General features: G+C 29.0%; 12 protein-coding genes across 12 annotated transcripts; 5 read left to right on the forward strand and 7 right to left on the reverse strand.

Moving 5' to 3' along the window:
• Positions 1-9: 9 nt before the first annotated feature.
• PPL_07383 (uncharacterized protein) lies at positions 10-1231 on the reverse strand (the record flags this gene model as incomplete). The annotated part of the gene is made up of 3 exons (XM_020578218.1): positions 10-255; positions 532-1122; positions 1157-1231. 3 exons carry the CDS (start codon positions 1229-1231, stop codon positions 10-12), a joined length of 912 nt encoding a protein of 303 aa, XP_020431813.1.
• An 84-nt stretch (positions 1232-1315) lies between these two features.
• On the forward strand, positions 1316-3647 carry PPL_07384 (uncharacterized protein; the record flags this gene model as incomplete). Its single annotated transcript, XM_020578219.1, has 2 exons — positions 1316-1510; positions 3633-3647. The coding sequence occupies 2 exons, from the start codon at positions 1316-1318 to the stop codon at positions 3645-3647; spliced, it is 210 nt and encodes a 69-aa protein (XP_020431814.1).
• A 1383-nt stretch (positions 3648-5030) lies between these two features.
• Positions 5031-5633, reverse strand: PPL_07385 (glutathione S-transferase; the record flags this gene model as incomplete). The annotated part of the gene is made up of 1 exon (XM_020578220.1): positions 5031-5633. One exon carries the CDS (start codon positions 5631-5633, stop codon positions 5031-5033), a length of 603 nt encoding a protein of 200 aa, XP_020431815.1.
• A 179-nt stretch (positions 5634-5812) lies between these two features.
• On the forward strand, positions 5813-8099 carry PPL_07386 (SET domain-containing protein; the record flags this gene model as incomplete). The annotated part of the gene is made up of 4 exons (XM_020578221.1): positions 5813-5847; positions 6529-6761; positions 6853-7096; positions 7208-8099. 4 exons carry the CDS (start codon positions 5813-5815, stop codon positions 8097-8099), a joined length of 1404 nt encoding a protein of 467 aa, XP_020431816.1.
• A 591-nt stretch (positions 8100-8690) lies between these two features.
• On the forward strand, positions 8691-9644 carry PPL_07387 (uncharacterized protein; the record flags this gene model as incomplete). Its single annotated transcript, XM_020578222.1, has 3 exons — positions 8691-8880; positions 9211-9336; positions 9547-9644. 3 exons carry the CDS (start codon positions 8691-8693, stop codon positions 9642-9644), a joined length of 414 nt encoding a protein of 137 aa, XP_020431817.1.
• Positions 9645-10194: 550 nt separating this feature from the next.
• Positions 10195-11133, forward strand: PPL_07388 (uncharacterized protein; the record flags this gene model as incomplete). Its single annotated transcript, XM_020578223.1, has 3 exons — positions 10195-10366; positions 10436-10574; positions 10644-11133. The coding sequence occupies 3 exons, from the start codon at positions 10195-10197 to the stop codon at positions 11131-11133; spliced, it is 801 nt and encodes a 266-aa protein (XP_020431818.1).
• An 81-nt stretch (positions 11134-11214) lies between these two features.
• PPL_07389 (uncharacterized protein) lies at positions 11215-12921 on the reverse strand (the record flags this gene model as incomplete). Its single annotated transcript, XM_020578224.1, has 2 exons — positions 11215-11291; positions 11484-12921. 2 exons carry the CDS (start codon positions 12919-12921, stop codon positions 11215-11217), a joined length of 1515 nt encoding a protein of 504 aa, XP_020431819.1.
• Positions 12922-13089: 168 nt separating this feature from the next.
• PPL_07390 (uncharacterized protein) lies at positions 13090-13533 on the reverse strand (the record flags this gene model as incomplete). The annotated part of the gene is made up of 2 exons (XM_020578225.1): positions 13090-13235; positions 13332-13533. The coding sequence occupies 2 exons, from the start codon at positions 13531-13533 to the stop codon at positions 13090-13092; spliced, it is 348 nt and encodes a 115-aa protein (XP_020431820.1).
• A 139-nt stretch (positions 13534-13672) lies between these two features.
• Positions 13673-15761, forward strand: PPL_07391 (uncharacterized protein; the record flags this gene model as incomplete). Its single annotated transcript, XM_020578226.1, has 3 exons — positions 13673-13685; positions 14334-14457; positions 14543-15761. 3 exons carry the CDS (start codon positions 13673-13675, stop codon positions 15759-15761), a joined length of 1356 nt encoding a protein of 451 aa, XP_020431821.1.
• A 726-nt stretch (positions 15762-16487) lies between these two features.
• On the reverse strand, positions 16488-16900 carry PPL_07392 (uncharacterized protein; the record flags this gene model as incomplete). The annotated part of the gene is made up of 2 exons (XM_020578227.1): positions 16488-16633; positions 16699-16900. 2 exons carry the CDS (start codon positions 16898-16900, stop codon positions 16488-16490), a joined length of 348 nt encoding a protein of 115 aa, XP_020431822.1.
• Positions 16901-17497: 597 nt separating this feature from the next.
• Positions 17498-19037, reverse strand: efa1G (glutathione S-transferase domain-containing protein; the record flags this gene model as incomplete). The annotated part of the gene is made up of 3 exons (XM_020578228.1): positions 17498-17558; positions 17722-18004; positions 18083-19037. 3 exons carry the CDS (start codon positions 19035-19037, stop codon positions 17498-17500), a joined length of 1299 nt encoding a protein of 432 aa, XP_020431823.1.
• Positions 19038-19566: 529 nt separating this feature from the next.
• atg12 (ubiquitin-like protein ATG12) lies at positions 19567-20204 on the reverse strand (the record flags this gene model as incomplete). Its single annotated transcript, XM_020578229.1, has 4 exons — positions 19567-19626; positions 19706-19768; positions 19861-19997; positions 20093-20204. 4 exons carry the CDS (start codon positions 20202-20204, stop codon positions 19567-19569), a joined length of 372 nt encoding a protein of 123 aa, XP_020431824.1.
• Positions 20205-20608: the final 404 nt, after the last annotated feature.

The following is a 20608-nucleotide window of genomic DNA, read 5'->3' on the forward strand; positions in this document are numbered from 1 at the left end:
TCTTTTGTTTTATGATTCATCTGAAGACGATGAATCTTCTGAAATATTATTATTACTGTTTATGGTGGTGGTGGTTGTTGCTGGTGGTGGTGGTGTTGATTGATTACTTGTTGTTTTGCTGTTGTTATTATTATATTGTGGTTGATGAATACTTGGAATCTCATCGAGTTCCTGTTCGTTCTGACTGGCACCCTGTGGTGAGTTGACTTGGCTCGATGACTTGTCACCGGCGTTGTTTCTGAATTTTGCTCGCAGCTGGTTGAAGAGGTGACGATAGCCCAGGAAGAATCCGGTGAAGAAAACAATGATTATACCCCAGCCGACAAGCAAGATGATCAGCGGCATCTCTTTGCTCGAGTCACCCTTCTTCATCTTTCCGGTGGTCTTGTCGTAGTAGAGAATGTTGGTGATGGCCAGCACAATGGTCGACCAGAACGAGAGTGCAAAGAACACCGTACGCAAACGGTTGACCCAACGCAGCAGACATGGCTGGAAAACAATGTTCAGTATCAAAAAGAAAAAGTTGATTACTACCGCCGTCGAAATGTACGCCCAGTACTTGTTGTTGGCAAACGCCACACAGATAGCACCCATCACAAACTTTCCTTGCAACATGACGAATACAACCTTGGGTTTGAATTTGATATCGGAGATGTTTTGAGTTTGCGATTGAGCGAACGATGCCGCTGGATAGTAGATGATGAGAGCAATCATTGTGCACACGAGGAAACCGATGTGCTTTCCTTGCAAACAGATGATCGAGTTGTTGGCGTCGAGTGTTGGCGGTATGTTGCTGCCGTCGGTTGAGGTGTTGCTGAATGTACAACTGGTTCCGGCCAACATCATTGTGATGACGGGGAAGTAGAGGGTGTTCACCAAGAACCAGAGGATCGAATAGATATTGTCTTGGTAGCGCTCGACAACCGAGGCAGCCGAGTCGGCACCACGTCTGATACCGTACATGTAAATCATGATACGAATGGCAATCACAAAGATGTAGGGAGAGAATGCCACGACAAACATCACCCAATAGGCAACCTCAAAGTACTCACCCTTGCTGTAGGGAGTGGCGACGTGCTTAAAGTACTCGAAAAACGTAGAACCGTAGTAGCTACCGAACTGCTGGTTGAAACCGAACGAGCAGATCTGCACAAACTCCACAAAGAGACCTGCCATCGCAACGATATTCGTAAAGTTCCAACGAACGCCAGTGAATGTCGGTGTCTCCCATGCCTCACGCGACGCACCCAGATAGTAGGTGCAGCACAGACAAAAGAACAGCAGAATGATAAATGTTACAAACGTTGTGAAAAAAATGATACCACGTGTCTTTGGTGTGATGTCGCTGATCAGCGTCGACACGAGACAACAGACGACACCGGCTATAATCGCCAGAATAAAACAGAACGCTCCCAGCAAATGGAATGGACTGGATCGTGTTGGTCCTTTTACTGACTCGATGTCGTCATCGTCGTCTTCCTCCACAACAACCTTATCGTTTTTAGTCATTGTGTGTTATATTATATATATATTTATTTTTGATATTGGTGAGAGAGTGTGTGTGTTTGGTTGGTTGGTTGATTTGTGAAAAATAAAAATAAAAAAAGATAAAAAAATATAAATATAAAAATAAAAAAAAACAACTGTTGCTTTTTTGTGCTAAAATCCTGCTAAAATTTCTCTGTATTTAGTTGTTTTGATTGATTATATATCTGTTATTGAATCTAAAATCTGTTTTTTGTTTTAAATCTTGAATCTAATCTAATTATTATTATATCTAAAAAAAAAAAACCTATTATTTTAATTATTTTCAAATGATTGATTGATTTTCGAATGATTAGTACTAATATTACAATTGTTATTTATATATTATATATATATGTATAAAAAAATGAATCCGATTTATATGTGTTATAGAAAAAAGTAAAATAAAAAAAGAGCAAATATTACAAGTAAAATAAAATAAATATCAATCTAATCCAATCTTTTTTTTGATCTGTCTGATAAATGTCTTATTTGAATAGAAATGGATTTTAGATTGAAATTTGATTTTGATTTTGGGATTGTGACAATGTTGTTGTTGTTGATCAAACAGAAAAAATAGATAAATAACAGTGTGATTTACCAACTGATAAAAAAATGAAAGGAAAAAACCACCACCAAAAATAAAATAAAAAAAGATATAAATAAAAAAAATAGTGTTTTTTTTTTGTTTTTTTTTTTTTTTTTTTTTGCAATTCTTTAAATACTTTTTAGTTTTTGGTTTGAGCGATGCGAAATGATATGATGTATTTTGTAAGGTTAGTTTGTTTGTATCACCTTCTCTCTTCTTTGGTTGTTCCGCTTAATATTTCTTGAGAAATCTAAAAAGAAATAAAGAAAAGCAAAGTAAAGAACAACAAAACAAAACAAAATTGATATATATTTGTATTAATATATTTTTTGATGTGTGTGATTGATTGGTTGATCAATCGATTTGTGATTTTGTTGTTTTTTTTGAAAATATTATAATATCTACCCACACACAAATCCAAAATAGATTGTTTTTTTGTTTTTCTTACTTTTATTGTTATTATTATTATTATTTAACTATTTTTAAATCATTTACTCCTATTAATTTATTATTATTGTTTTAATTAATGCCACTAAGGTCCAGTCTAAATAAAATAAATAAGTTTTGATTTAATTGATAGATGTGATTGGCAGATTGATTGATTTTTTTTGTTTGATTTAGTTGTTTTGGTTGATTTAAAGTGAAAGCTTTTGTTTAGTTTTATGTGTGGCACCACAATTTTCAAAAAACTAAATCAACCCAACACAATAAGATAGTATGAGTAAATTTGAATTGTCAGATTAACAGTTGTTGTACTACTAAACAAACACCCCAAAAGCATACAAGTCCTTGTTTGCAAAACCATTCATAAAAATCAAGCTAAAAAAAGAAGAATCAATGTTTTTGCAAAAATAAAAAAAAATAAAAAAGTTTTTTTTTTTTGACGAAACTTTTTAAAAAGATCACCACAACACTAACATTGGTTTGTTTTATAATTTTTTTTTTTTTGTTTTTTTACAAAAATTAGTTAACAACACAAAAACTATAAAAATATTTCAACAAAAAAAATAAAATAAAATAAAAAACATATTGCACAGTTATTTTGAATGATTTTCTTTGTCAGTTATGATAAGTCGATTGAACCACCATTTTTTGATGGTTTTTTTTTTTTGATATTTTTAGGCTTTTTGCAAATATTTTATTTTTTGATCATAATCTACGAACTCAGGAAGGACTTGTAATATTAATAAACTGAATCCAAAGTTTGCATATGCAACAACATCTATAGATGTATTTTATAAGACAATAATGATGAAATTATAACCGTGACTGGGAATGATAAGTGAATGTATGAATTGTTAAAAAGTGACTCTAACCTACAGTCTATTACTATTATTTTTAAAGAAAATTCTTTAAAGAGACCGATTTTCTTTTCGAACTGACTAAATAATCTAAAAGGTCCTACTAATAGTATATTATCTTTATTTCTAAATATTATTAATTAATTTTAGTGATTATTTTGTTTTTATTTAAACAAATTGATAATATTATTCTTTAATTATTATATTTTATTTTTTAGATAGGACAAGAATAAAAAACAAAAGAATAGTCATTATTATTTGTCGATATTGATGGATTAAACAATTTTTTGTTTTTTTATTATTCAAATAATTAAATGATTTGATTTGTGGGGTATTCATTAATTATCCATTCATATACTCATTTTGACCATGTTCATTTTAAAGGTTGTGTGAGTAGGTAGAGTAAGTGCAGTTTGTGGTAAATGAGGTTAACCTCATCAGTTCACAAAAAACAGATTTTTTTTATTTTATTTTATTTTTTTAGGTGTGTTGGTAACTCTGTGGAGTGTAAAATTTGAAAATGAGAAGGTGTTGTTTAATCACGATGTTGTTTGTTATGATGAGATTGATTTGTTTGATCAATAATGATGATTATTTTTTAAAAACTAAAACAAGTGATGGTGAATATAATAGAAATTCTATTACACTGAAATCAAATGAGTGGTTCTGGTTTGAGATTAATTATGTCTTTATATATTAGTATGGTTTGGATGAATTTATTGATTGTTGATTTTTGATTAATTGTGATTGTTGTTTCTATCAGATTTCATTAGACATGATATACCTGATGGATGAAAAACAAATATGTCATTTTATTTTAGTATTTTGAAATGAGTAATATGGGTGTCTGATGATTGGGGTAATTATTTTATACAATCTTCTCCTCAATCCTCATCAACTGTCAAAAAAAAAAACACACAATATTATAATATGTAAGTAGCTGGTTTTTGTACTATTTTTTATAGATTTGATAAATCAAATAGTTTTTGGTGAAGTTACTTACAGACAGACTGGAATTGATGGAAATGAATCTTTTGATAGTAGTTTTATGTGTGATCGTAATCATTAGAGAATCAAAACTGTTTTGTAATGTAAATTTTTTATTTGTAAGATATACACAATCCCAAAAACAATAATCACCACCAATAACAACAACAATTTAACACAATCAAATTATTTGAGTGATTGTATGTGCGCTACATCCTCAATCCAATATTAATAGTTAAATAGCTATTAAATACAACACAAAAACAAGTGAACAGTAACCACATCTTTCAGTAAAGCTAGTTATGTTTACTGTTCTTTAGATACAGAATCATGATATCTAAAGAAATGAGAAGAAGGAATAAATAAATAAATTGTGTTTATTCCTACAGAATGTAAATAGACAGAATACTGTTAATTTGTCTTTTGTTAAAATTGTTTATATTTATTTTTATTAATTTGAAATTTATATTCTATGTAATATTTTATTTTTTAAATCGATTCTGTTTCAGATCTATCATTATCAAAAGTTAGTATTATAATTATAATTTAAAGATTTGATTAAAAAGACCATTTTAATATTATTATGTACAAATTGATTTTATTAATATTTTTGATTGAATATTTTTGATTTAAAGTCTTGTTTTTGGTCTTGTTTGTAAATGTTCAGCAATCTCTGGTATAGATGCAATCTTATTGTAAAAGCTCTCTAATAAAGTGAATGGTGCTAAAACTTCAGGTAGGTTGTTGTGTGTTTGTTGATGAAAGTAATCGAGCAGTGCAAAAACAGAGATATCGGCATGTGTCAGTCTGCCGCCAACAAAATGTTCACCCCCGGCTGCTTTCAGGTGTTGTTGGAAGCGAGTCAAGAATTTTGGAGCTATTTCATCTCTGAATTTAGTGTTACTGGCTTCGTCGTTCGCTCTGAAATATGGATTATATACGTCTTGAGTGGCATGAACAAACTGACTGATCAAGGCACGCTCTACCGTGGTGTAACCTGCCAGTCCATGAATCTCGGATAAATACGACTCTATTGAGAGTGATTGTGATAGACTGATATCTTTGTCCTCGTAGAATGGAACCTGTCCGAAACTGGTTCTTGCTTTCAAGTCGGCTGGAATCTCTTTGAGTCTTACATCATTGAATTTTACACCCTTTAATTTAAGAATGAAACGAATTGTTTCAGCACGTGCTCTAGCATCTAAGTAATATAAAGTTGGTTTTAATGACATTTTTATTTTTGTTTATAAATATATATATATCTAGGTTTAATTTAGTTTTATTTAATATTTTTCAAGTTATTTTGAATGAATTAAAATTTACATTTTCTGATCATATTTATAGTTTAAATTGATTCATAATTCAAAGTTAATTATAAATTAATTCTACAAAAACATTCCAAAGATTTGTTATGTCATCGAAGAGTAAAAAAGAACATTTTTGGGGGTGTTACTTCTGTTTTCATTTTTTATTTTTATTTTTTTATTTTCTTTTTATTTTTTACCACATTCTGTGATGGTTTTTTTTTGTATTCGATGACACTATTGTTAAAGAAGAGTTTCTTTAAGATGGAGACCCGAGTGGAATCAAACTTCCAGAGTGATATTTAATGTTATCACTTTATTATCTATCTTTTTTTACTAATTTTTTGTTTTGACCATCTTTTTCCATTGACCCAAAAAAATAAGCATCGGAGAAATCGTATACCAAATTTATTACCAACAAATTTAAATTTACTGAAAAAATAAAAGGAATTATAGTTTTAGAAATATATATATTGCTTCAAATGATATCTATTGGTAACATCTCAACAAAAATGAGAAATTCTTCTTAAATATATGTGATTTTTTTTTTTAGAAAAACGAATAAAAAAAAAAATTACATAAAAAGATAAAAATAATAAGTTCAATTTTTTTAATATTATTATTATTTATTTTTGTTTTATTAAATTAATATTTATAAATGTTTAGAGTGAATTAAAGGAAGAAATTAAAAAAAAAAAAAAACAGAGAGAGAAATAGATAGATAGAAAGAATTATCTAGATATTTATTTTATATTTATTTAATTTATTTATTATTTGATTATTTTTTTTTTATTTTTCTTTTTTTTTAATTGATAAAACAAAGAAGACAATCAAAGTCACGTGCTTTGAAGGCACTAGAATCATACTATAGCAATGGCGAAGCTGGTGGTGCTACAGCTTATCAACAGCAACATCTATTGGTCGACGGTGAACATGAGATTTATGAAAATTTGAATAGTCTATTCGATATTTCAAATGGATTCTCCATCGATCATCATAGTAATAAACAACCTTCCGTTGCTACTAGACTATCAATTAGTAATGTAAAAAAGAAATGTATGTAAATACAAATAATATGTAATTGTTTGCTTTTAGTTTATCTAATTTTATTTGTTTTATTATTATTATTATTATTAATTGTTAATAGTTATTGTAGAACAATATCAAAAAGATATATTTGTACCAACAGAGATTATCATGTCAAAGGGTAAAGGAAATGGTGTTAAAGTACTCGATGATGTTGAGTCTGGTGTCCTGGTGGTTGAGTATAAAGGCGAGTTGATTGGTAAGCAAGAAGCTGAGAGAAGAGAGCGATTGTATGCTCGCAACAGTACAACACTTCGTATGGATTGTTATTTATTCTTTTTTGAACATAAAGGAAAGGTTATGTGGTATGTTTATTGTAATAATTATTAGTTAATCGAATTGGTGTTAATAAGCAATAAACCTTAACTGATTTCTCTTTTACAATACAATGTATACATATATATATATATAAATAGTGTCGATCCAACTATACCATCGGTTGACTTGGGTCATGGTAGATATATAAATCACAAGGTAGACGGTAACTTGGATCCAATAAAGATACAGGTCAATGGTGTACCAAAGATCGTTTTGATATCGAATCGTGCAATAAAACGAGGTGAAGAGTTATTTTTCGATTACGGAGATCGCTCTAGTGTGTCGCTCACCTACTTTCCTTGGCTGCGAAATGACTACAAACCATTGTCTGACGATGAAGATGAAGATATCCACGATGAACAAGTAGTTGCTACAACTAAAATAACATCATCATCATCAACAACATCAGACAGTAACAACAAAATCAACAAACCACCTCTAAAACTAATTTTAAAACGTAAGGATCCATACACAACCATCATAGTTGCATCTTCAATTTCACCACAGACAACCAATCATAATAATAACGATATTAGCAGCAGCAGCAACAGTAGTAATAATGAAAACAAAGAAATAATAACTGAAAAGAAACAACCTATAAATATAAATAATAATAGTAGTAATAATAATATAAATGTAAATAGTATTTTTGAAAATGAAGTGATTCTGGAACCATCACTTATTTCTCATGGCTATGATAGTGAGTCACCAGGAGAGATGAGTGATTTGGACTTGGGCTCAAATGGTTATGATGAAACTAAGTACGATATCAACAGCGAGAAATGGAGGACCAATATCTACGAGTTGAATATACCGGTTGGCATCGTTGAAGGAGCAGATGGTGATATTTCATCAGGTGAAAACAATATATCTAATTCTACAGCAACAACTACAACAACATCAACTATAACCACAACATTTCACAACATCAAGAGAATCAAACTAAAGTATAAAGAGAAACAAGATGGTTTATCACATACTCCACAGTAATAACAATAATCATAATGATAGCTAACTATAGTAACACATTTATCAGAACTTCATATTTTATTATTGCTCTACCATATAAATATATATTTATTCTTATTACAAACAAATCTGTGATAATAATAGTAATAACAATAAGAGTAATAGTGATATGAACATGGAGATATTTTTTCAACCCGCACCTTTTTTTTTTTTTTTAAATAAAACAAATCAATAGCTGACTTGTTAAAATTAGTGGTTATTATTAATTTCTTTATAAATCTGGCTCAACATTTTTTTAAATTTTATTACTTGTTGTAATAATTTAATTATTTATGCATCGCGGTAATAAAAATAGTTATCTCTTTTAATCACAGAATGTTAAAGGTATGAATCTTGAAATTTGTTTTCAACAAATGATATCTAAAGATGAACAAATGCCAACTAAATTTTATCGATAAAACTCTATCTACACTTAAATTGGTAGATATTCACCAATACATTCAAAGTTTTTCATTTAATACTAACTGGTAAGATAATATTTTAAAAAGGATTTTCTTTCTACTTCAAAAAATTTTTTTTATATAAAGTTTTCAAATTAATTCTAGAAACAACATGAAAGAAGAAATTCTACTTTCAAACTCAACTTTTCACTCCACCACCATTAATTATTATGGATATCAACCTAGCATACCCTTGGCAGCTATTGCCCTTGCATCTTATGTCATTTTTTCTTTAATTATCCTATTTCAAATCATATATTTTAAAAGATATTTTTTCTTTGAATTGGTATTAGCTGGATTTTGTAAGAATCTTATTTTATTGAAAAAGATGATCACTTTTAATCCTAACTATTAAAATTACAAAAGCTGAAAGTGTAGGATACTCACTTAGACTTGTATCAGCTACTCATACTGAAGATTACCGACTGTTCATATCTTCTAGAATCTTTTTATTCTTTCCCATTACGATGGCTCATCTTGGATGGTATTCAATTTTGCTTAGAGTGTAGCGTATTTTATTTTATAAAATATTCTCATTTTTTTTAATTAATTGTTTTTTATTTATAGAATGGACAGTATTAAAATGAAATTTAAAGTTGATGTAGGAATTGTTCGATTATTTTTGTTATTAGCTTCAATATTTCAAACAATTGCTACTTGTCAACTTGGAAAAAATCCAACATTACATTCCGCAACTAAACTATTACAATTTGGTTTTATTTTACAATTAGTAATATTTATTTTATCCTTTTTCTATTGTATTTATGTGTATAGAAAATTTGTTGAATTCATATCTAAAGAATATATTGAACAAATAGTATGGAGACATGTTTTTGTCGGGCTCTTTGTGTCTTCTATTTTTATGCTAATGAGGAGTATATTTCGTTTGATTTCTTTCCAACAATCCATCACAACAGAATCATCATTCTATGGTTTAGATGTACTTTTTACAATAATAATATTTATAGCTTGGGTAATCTTCCACCCTTGTAGATATAACCCAACTTCAATCGACAAAGAGCATACAAAAGGAGAAGATATCGAAATGAATAATAATAAAGAATAAAATCACTTGATATTTAAATATTCAACTTTTTTTAATTTTAAAAAAACACAAGTAACAAAATCTGTAGAATTAATAAAAATTATTAGTTATTAGTTATAAATATAAGGAAAAAGGATAATAAAGATTAAATCACAGTTTATAAAATTTTAAAAAATCAAAAATTTGTTAATTTAAATAAATCTTTGAGTAAAAATAAATTTATATTATATATCTGGAATGATTAATTAAAAAAATCTAATACACGAACTTCGTTTACCTTTAATAACTGAGAAAAAAATTAATATAAAATACAGTGTGTTAAATTATTTTACCTATTTAATTATATTAATTAATCGTAGGAGTTCAAGAGAAAGACTGAACACTTTTGATCAAGCTTAAAATTTTAGACTTGTCAAAATTTCATTTTCACACCACTTTAAAAAAGTTTTATTACTGTGATTTTTTTAATATAAATAGATATTTCTTAAAATGAAAATGTATAAAACAATAATTTATATTTCTTTTACTAAAAAAAACAATACTATTATAGCATTATTAAACCTTATTCAGTATGGAATCAAACTCAACAGCACATGTTTTAATTAATTATTATGGATATAATCCAAGTATAGCTTTGGCTGCAATTGCCATTGCTATTTATTTTGTATTATCAGTTTTAATTATAGTACAATGTTTATATTATAAACAATTTTATTTTATGGAAATTGTAATGGCAGGAATATGTTTGTATCTTTATAATAAATAAAACTTTCTCTCTTTATAATTTTCTAACAGATTAATTAAATTTATAGTGGAATGTGCAGGATATGGAGTTAGAATAGCATCAGCTAAACAAACAGATAACCTATCACTTTTCATGGCAGCAAGAATAATTATTTTGATTCCTATTACTTTATTACATCTTGGTTGGTTCTCTATTTTAACAAAAGTGTAAATTTCAAAATTATTGATAATAATTTTATTCATTAATAATTTATTTCTTTATTTACCAAATAATAGGATGGAAAGAATTAAAATGAATTTTAGAATAAGAACAATGCATATTCGACTTGCTCTGATTGTAACTTCCGTTTTACAGGTAGTTGGCTCAATCCGACTGGGAAATGATCCAACCTCACACTCTGCCAAAAATCTAATTGTTATTGGTTTAGCATTATCATTGGTTGTTTATGTAATATCTTTGCTTTATAGTATGTTTGTCTATAAAAACTATATGGGATACAGAACCAACTGCACAAACGACGATTTGTCATGGAGATATATTTTCATTGGATTGTTCGTATCAGTTATACTCCTTACTATTAGAAGTGTATATCGTATCGTCGCATTCGAGAGATCAGTTACAAATGAAGCTGTTTTCTATTGTTTGGAAACATTGTTGGCATTGTTAATTCTATTGACCTGGGCAATTTTCCATCCAGGTAGATATAACCCAATCACTTACGAACATGGAAATACACCAAAAGATAATGATGTTGAAATGAAATAAATCATCATCATTAATAAATAATTAAAATAAATAAAAAATAAATCTATCTATTTATTTATAATTATTATTATTTATATAATGTTAATACATGATTATTGATGATGCACAACCTGTTCTCTTTGATTGCTCTTGAAATATCGATTCCCAAATGTCACTCTCTATTGAATAGATATAGTTATGAGTGTTTCCTTGTAAGAGATAGATGTGTGACTTTCCATCGGGTCCTGGTTCACGATGGTAGAGCAGACGGTTATCTGTACTCTGATGATTGTTTGCAGTCAGTTGTCTTATCTCATTGGTGACAATATTGTATACGGTGAACTTGGGAGATGACAATAGGTAGATATTACCTTGACCGTCGGTACACATCGAACATCGGTATCTGTTGTACTTTGAGAGATCCACCGGTAGCTCTACAGTTGTTTTCGTAGCAGGATTGAACTTGATAATACGATTCTTAAGTGAACTGACGGAATAGAGATGTTGATCATAGAAGAACGACAGTTCAACGACGTAGTTCTTTATGATTGAGTATCTCTCGAATGTCTGTGATACTATATTGTAGCGGTAGACTATGGTGTCTTCACGGTCGTCGCCATCGAGTATATAGATCAGATCAGCACCGTCGTGAGCAACCGAAACAAAACGACAAGGATCAACACCATCCATGTCTCTCTCGATATCTATTGATCTGCTGGCCATCGAGAATCTCTGGAATATCTTTGATTGAAGGAATCCACCACCGAAGCTATAGATATACTCGCCAACCGTGATCGTAGAGTTGTAAGACCAGCAAGCACTCAACTCGACATCCAAATTCTCTACTTTGTAATCGTCGTATTCATCGTCATCGCAATTGATTGGCAGTGTTATTAGCGTTGCCTTTCTATTATCGTCGGTAGTGAATATATAGGTCGACTTTGTCTTTTGTAGATATTGGTGTACCAACTTGAATGAAGATCTAATATCTTTTTTATAGCTATCTATCGACTTGTTATTAACATGTAAATTATAAAGATATTGTTGTTGTAATTTCTCTAATATATTATTATTATTATTATTATTATTACTATCTGTATCATTATTATTATTACTATTTGTATAATCATATTTAAAATTACTATTATGATTAATAATTAAATGTAATATAATGTTATCATCATTTATATCTGATTGTTTGTTGGTGTTAATATCATGACTATAGAATAGCGTATCAATGTTATTCTTTATGAATTCATTGATATTATTCGATTGTTTTATTGATTCAATGATTGCACGTATTGTATAACTCTCTTTTATATCTTCACTTATTATATTATCTGTTAACTTTTCCTCCACTTCTTTATCTAATTCTTCTTTGCCTTTAGTAGATACTACTAATGAATTTATAATGGAATTCAACGATTTCATGTTGTTGATATCATTGGTGATGAGTTGTTCCAATTCATCTTTGTGTGAGACTATCGGTTTCTTTAGACGATGCTCTTCAACACGAAGATGTTCATGTAGCTCGTTGAATTTGTTGGAGATATCAGTCTCTGTATGTTCTAGTTGCTCGTAGATCGATATCTTTGTTTTGACGGTTGACCACAGCTTCTCGATAGACTCTCCAAGTTTATCAATGCTAAAGTGACAACTATTATTAGATTTAATATTCTTTATGTGTTCGAATGAATGTTGTGAGTGTTGTGGTGAACATTGTGAGCACAATGCTATATTACAATCAAAACATATCAATTCTAATCGATTATTATGAAAATTACATTCATCGTAACTATCCATCATCATTATTATTATTAATTTTTTAACAAGTAAATGAATTGTTAATTTTTCATTTTCAAAGTTTGAAATCAAAATAATAAAAAAAAATATTAAAAAATATTAATAAATATTGAAAATAAAATATATATATATATAATATATAAATTAAAGTACAAAATCAATTATTTTATTTATTTAAAAGAACTCTTCTTTTACAACTAAACCATTGTTATTCCATTGTTGAATAGCCCATTGAGTCTTCTTGACATTGTGACCACCATAAGTGAAATCCATATACATTTCATAAGCAGTGTTGTTTCCATCTACCAAAACTTTGAGAACTAAAGAATATTTAATTTAAATATTTAAATACAATTTTAATATTAATATTAATATTAATAATTAAATCAATTATTTAAATATTCGATCCAACATACGTTTTGCTTCATGGATGGTTGCATTATTGACAAAAGATTCTTCAGCTTTTCTGTTTTGATCTTTTCCAACTCTGTTTGTTGAATCACCTTTCTCATACATCACAACATCATCAGCATAGTATTTTTCGAAAATCTCCAAGATCTTATTTTCTTGGATACCTTTGATGATTGCATTAATGTTTTCTCTGATATTGACTGACATTTCTTTTGATATTTTTATTTTTTTAATTTATTAATAATTAATAATAATGTTAAGTTTTGATATTTATTTGTATTTATATATTTGATTTGAAGATGGAATGAAATTTCATAATGAATTGATTCAATTTATATCTTTTAAAATGGAAGATTCAAGTAAAACAATCGCCAAACAAAAAATAAAAACAACATTCTTGAAGGTGTGGTGTTCCGGAATGAAATGTGTTTTTTTCACACAAAAAACACCCAAAACTGAAAAATATCATAGAAGTGTGCTTGATTTCGATTCTTATCATTCTATTACTTCAACTTCTATTACTTTACCAAAAATGGTAGTTATAATTTTTAAATTATTGTATTATTTTTATTTTTTATAAAAAAATAAGTTATTATATTCAAAATTTCCTTAGAGATCTCGACAACTGTATCAAGATTTTGTTCAAATATTGAACTCAACTTCAACAATTCATGATTGGTAGTATTCCTGTTATCTTATTTGTTATTTTAACTTTAAAATTTAATTCCATTGAAAAACAGAAGCAAATTAAAAAAATTTGACTGGTTGACCCCCTAATTTTAATTTTTTCCATCTGTCATTGAATGGAATTACACAAATTCTTTCTTCATTTTTAAAATTAAACACCAAAACTTGAAAGTCAAAATTAACCACTTGTGTTTTAAACATGTTTTAATTTTTAAGCACTTATTTTTTCATTCTTTTTTTTTTAATACAAAGAACCAGTACTACAGAACAGATTTATACACAATTTGTATTTATTTTTAATTGTTTCTTTTTGTCAAAAGTTAAAATGTCATCAATATCAATCGAAGATGACTTAAAGGTGAGAGAAGAGGATACTGATGATGAAAATGAAATCCAACAACATTTATTCTATAGTTATTCGGATGATCAAGGTAAATATATTCTGTATTTTAGTTTTCCAACAGAATTGATTCTAAATTTTACTCTAGATTTTAAAGAAAAATATAAATATAATATGTAATAATGATAGAGTTTTGAAAGAAATCTGTAAATCTAATGGGTGGGACTTCAATCAATCCGATCCAGACTTAATTTGTGAATTTTTAAGTGGTTTAGAAATAAACCAACGAGGTCGCACAGATTCGAATGTTGGCTCAGTAGAAATCAAAGAGCCCAAACAGAGTGATAATTGCCCTCAAAATCTTGGTAATTTGACTCCATTTCAAATCTTTACTCTATTCTTTGATTTTAGTATCATTGAACTCATAACGACAGAGACCAACTTATATATGGATCAAAAGGGTATAAATCTAGAGTTTGAACAAAATTTCCAATCAAAGTGTACTTATGAGATCTTAATTGCTTTTATTGGTGTTTTACTATGCATGGGAATCTGTAAAATGCCATCTTTTTCTAGTTATTGGAGAGGAAATGGTGAAGGATTCACTCCAGTTCGAAACCTAATGTCTAGAAATCAATTCACCAGTATTTATTCAACTATTCATTTTGCAAATAACAACCAAAAAGATCCAAACGATATCTTTTACAAGATTAGACCATTGATTCGACACTTGGAAAGCAAGTTCATGTTTTATTGGAAACCAACAACTATTTTATCAATTGGTGAAGATTTAATTGATTGTCGTCAGAATCATCCTCACCTTCAGTATATGTTTGATCAACCAACTAAATGGGGATTTAAGATGTTCAAGCAAGTTGATAGTAAAGGCTACCTCTTTTCGTTTAAGATCCACCAAGGGAAAATCGGTCAAGATAAATCTACACCTACGGAAAGAGGATGTACCGAAAATCACATTCTATATCTTCTGAATCATTTGCCAAAAGATCAGAAATATCACATTTGTATTGACAACTATTCTGCCCGCATAGATACTGTCGAAGATTGTAAAGAAAATTGTAAAGGTGAAACAATTACTAAGGAATATCCACAAGAGTTGAAGTTTTATCGAATTTACTCTGGACATGTAGATAGAAACAATGAAAATACATCTCAACACCAGATTGTTTTGGAATCTCGTAAATGGTGGTTCAATATATTCAAATACCTTCTTTCCCTCTCCATTGTAAACTCATGGGCTATTTACAAAGAATGGCATACGATATCACTTCCTGATTTCATTAAGGATATTACCCGTCATATTTCCAAAAACTATAGCACTCTTATCTTGTCAAAAAAGAACTCTAATCCAAAATCAGTCAGTAAAACTAAATTTCAAAAATCAAAATAAATTTAATATTCAAGGGTTTAAAACAAAATTAACTAAATAAGAATTTTTTTATTATTGCGATATTGATATTATGTATCTTTTTAGATATTAACAAAATTTGAACAATTAGGAAAATATTATCACTTTTTTATTTAAAACAATGTTATTAAAAAAATAAAAAATTTACTACAATTAATAAACATTAAAAATTCCCAATTAAAAATAAAATAGTATCAATTTATTAGTTTTATAATTAATTTTTATAGTTAAACAAAAACAATTGTAGATATTTCCTGAATTAGAAAAACAAAAATTTTTAAACTTTAATATAATTACCAAAAATTTGTGAAAGTATGTTTTTCATCAATCAAAATAAAAATAAAAAATAATATTAAGGTGATAAAAATATATAAATAGATCAACACTTTGATTTAAACAAATCACTTCTCAAAGCAATTTGCTTTGATCATGTGTAGTATCTGTTCTAGAAAGCTTAATCTCTTTCTGCGGTCACACGTTAACCGCATAATTGATTAAACTAATTTATCTAGAGGGACCGAAACATTATGATATGGGCTTGCTCATATCGCTTCAGTCATGTATTTGCTTTGTATTGCACAAAATCAGAGATTCAAAGGTACACCTCATCATCAAAATAAAAATTAAAGATAAAAAACAATAATTATTTTGATAAAATAAAGTTAAATAGAATTTATTCTAATGTACATGATAGATAAGTTTAATTTTTTAAAAGAACTCTTCTTTTACAACTAAACCATTGTTATTCCATTGTTGGATTGCCCATTGAGTCTTCTTGATGTTGTGACCACCATAAGTGAAATCCATATACATTTCATAAGCAGTGTTGTTTCCATCAACCAAAACTTTGAGAACTAAATAATAGTTAAATACAGATTTAAATACAATTTTAATATTAATATTAATAGATGAAACATACGTTTTGCTTCATGGATGGTTGCATTATTGACAAAAGCTTCTTCAGCTTTTCTGTTTTGATCTTTTCCAACTCTGTTTGTTGAATCACCTTTCTCATACATCACAACATCATCAGCATAGTATTTTTCGAAAATCTCCAAGATCTTATTTTCTTGGATACCTTTGATGATTGCATTAATGTTTTCTCTGATATTGACTGACATTTCTTTTGATTAATTTTATTTTTTAATAATGTTTAGTTTAGATATTTTAATTGTATTTAATATATATTTTTATTTGATTTGATGTTTGAATGAAATTTCATAATGAAATGATTCAATTTATATCTTTTTAATTCGAAGATTCCAATATAAAAATTGTAAAAACATTCTTGAAGTCATGGTTTTTACAACTTTTGATTCGGGAACACACAAAATTGAAAAAAAAGGTTAATGGTGTGCTTGATTTCGATTCTTATCGTTCTATTACTTTTTCTACACTTTATCCAAAAAGGTAGTTATAATCTTTAAATTATTTGTTTTTTTTAAGACTTTAGCTTGTATATCTAAAACCTTAACACCAGCTGTTATGTTTTGAACTAATAATATTAAATTAATTAATTAATTTGAAATAATAATAATTATCAAAACAAATTTTAACCTCAAAGCTATGAAATAGTATACAAAAATAAATAAGTGAAAAAAAAAGATGATATTTGTTCAAAAAATGGAAATAATGACCAGAGCAAAAGTGTTTCAATTAAACAGTAATTCTGGTGATAAAATTATTAGATAAATAAATCATTTGTTATTGCTCTATTTTTAACGGATTAAAAAGATTGTAATGTTCATTGACAATGCATCTTGTTTATTTGTGCGTATTCTAACTTAAAATATTCAATATGCAGAGAGATGATTCATATCTCAATGATAAAATAAATCAATTTAAGAGAAAGAAATAATTCAATTAAATTTATACATAGTGTTATATTTATATGATGAATATAAATATTTGATAATTTATTTATATTGATTGGTAGGTTTACTTGTAGAGTTTACCTTGGATGAACTTTCTTCCACCGAGAGCACCGTCCCAGGCGAAGTAGTCGTCAATCAAAGTCTTGGTGGCTGGGTCCTTAACGTCCAAGAGCTTCCAGTCATAGACAATGCTGTCATCACATTCCTTCAAATCTTCTGGCAAATCAGCACCACGGAAGATCCAGATACCAGTAACTTCTTGGTTGTTGATCTTTCCTTCAACATCTTCTCCAGTAATCAAAACTGAAGCGAAAGCCCACTTGTGAAGTGTCTCCAAACGTTGGAACATACCTATTTTGATGAAAGTGTGTTAAAAAAACAAATTTGAATGAAATTAAAAAAACAAATAAATATAAATTAATAACTTACCTCCGATCAAATTGGAAGTCATGAATTGAGCACCCAATTCAGAGTTGTACTTGTAGGTGGCAAAGTAAACAGAGAAACCTTCAGCATCGTAGTTCTCCCAGAACCATGGAAGGGCAACAGAACGGGTATCGTTGTTAGAGTACATTCTCTTCCATTCTTCCAAGTTGAACTTGGATGGTGGGAGCAATGAGAGTGGGTGAACCTTCTTTGGCTTGTCATCAGCCTCTTCGTCAGCGGCAGCTGGAGCTGGGGCTGGCTTCTCTTCCTTCTTTGGTGGAGCTGGCTTCTCTTCCTTTGGCTTCTTCTCTTCCTTCTTTGGCTCCATCATGACGGCGGTGAGGACGACCTCTCCCAAGACGGACTTGAAGTTTGGTTGGTTAACACAGGTGACGAACCAACGGTTGACATTTGGGAAGGTTGAACGGAAGGATGGGTCGAAGACCATGGTGTAGAATGACTTCAATGAACAGGCGAGGACGATATCAGCCAATGAGACACGTGGACCAACCAAGAAAGATCTGGATTGGAGGTGAGTGTTCAAGGTGGTCAAAGTCTTCTTGAGGTTTTCCTTGGCCTTTTGGGTGTCCTTGGCGTTGAATGGAACGAATCCCATGATTGGGTACAACCAGGCGGCGGCGGCACTCTCGACTTCGTTGGTGGCGAAATCCAACCATTGGTCAATGACGGAGGCTTCGTAGGCATCGGAACCGTAGATCTTGCTACCGGCGGCACGAGCAACGTAACGGGCGATCGAGTTGGACTCGAACAATGGACCTTGTGGGGTCATGGCAGCTGGAACCTTACCGAATGGGTTAGCATTCAATAATTCGACTGGCTTGTTGACTGGTGAGAATTCGAAAGCTGGGACATCGATGGTGACACCGGTGTACTTGGCAGCAATCAAAGCCTTGGCGGCACGTGGGTTTTGTGGGTAGGTATAGATAGTGGTAGACATGTCTATTAGTATATGAAGTCGAGTTGAAAACACAAAAAATTGTTTTTAAATATTTTCAACAGTTTTGTTGTGAGAAAGATTTTGCCAAAAAAAAAAATTGAAAAAAAATAATTAAAAATAAAAATATGAGAAATTTTTTTAAAAAAAACTCACACATTAAAAATGAAATGGTGAAAGAGGTGTGTTTTGCATAATTTAAAACGTTACTAAAAAAGTCATGCCAAATCAACTTATCGGAGTTGTGATTAGATTCAAAAAGTGATAATTGATTGTTTGATTGTCCGATCAAAAAGATTTGTTGGAAAATGTAAATTATATAAATAATCTGAGAATAGTATATGAATGAATGAAAAATGTTAGTAAATTTAGTGGAATGAATAAAAATTGATGGAAATCAACAGTTTAAGAATGATGATTAGAGGGAGTGGAGTTTTATTATTAACAAAAAAGACTATATTATTATAGTTGAGAATGAGTTGTTATTGATAGTGCATCTATTTCTATTTCTATATCTATAAAAATGATAGTACTATCCCCATGCAGGTGCATTCGAATAGTTTATCACTAATTGATCGTTATAACTAAAACACTGTAATAAAGTAAATGAAATGATTGATCGATTGGTTAGAACAACAATATATTTTATATTTTAATAATAATTCACTTACTTTAAATAGTTCACCTAAACATTCATCAGGAGATGGTTGAAATACTTGATTTACAAATAAAAACTATTATATATTATAATAATGATGATGATGAGTTTGGATTTGAATTAGTAAGGTCGATCTATGAATTGAATTGATTGTTTATATTGACATACTAATGGTTCGTTTGGTTTCATTTTCAATTGCTTTCGAAGATTATCAATGACAGCTTGGAAGTTAATAGTAGACTGAAGTTTGAATTTCTTTTGTTTTAACGCCGGTGCACTACCTGCATTCTTAAAATATATAATAACTATTGATAGATAAATCGGATAGGTATTAGCATTTATGATCATGAATGAAATAGTTGCAAAGCATGTAGTGTTTTATGGTAATATATATATATACCTGAATCTTTTACTGCTGTTGTTGATGTAGATTGTGTTGGTGATGTTGGTACGCCTGTTGATTGTGGTGTCGATTGATCACCTGCAACATCATCTTCGATTGTATCTGACATCTTTTGAAAGATACTATATTCTCTCACTCGATATATATATATAAATTATACAAATATAATTGTTCAAACAAAACTAGTTTTGTTTTTAGTTCTTTGTTAATCTGAATGACTTTACTATATAGTTAATTAATTAATGTTCAATGATAAATAGCAATTTAATTTTGAATATAAAAAAGATAAATTGTTTTAATAAAAAATAAAAATAAAACTAATTAATTAAGATTTGTTTGATTTTTTTTATTTTTTTATTTTTATTTTTTTTATTGCCTTGAGTAATTTTGAGTTTACAAGATCATTTTATATCAATTCTTTGTTTGTGCTGGTATTCATATCAATAAAATAATTCATTAATTAATATTTAGTTTTAACTAAATTGTTTTTTTTTTTCTTAAAAAAAATTTAAT

Source organism: Heterostelium album (assembly GCF_000004825.1).
Source record: "Heterostelium album PN500 unplaced genomic scaffold PPL_scaffold7, whole genome shotgun sequence".
In the NCBI taxonomy this organism is placed as follows: domain Eukaryota; phylum Evosea; class Eumycetozoa; order Acytosteliales; family Acytosteliaceae; genus Heterostelium; species Heterostelium album.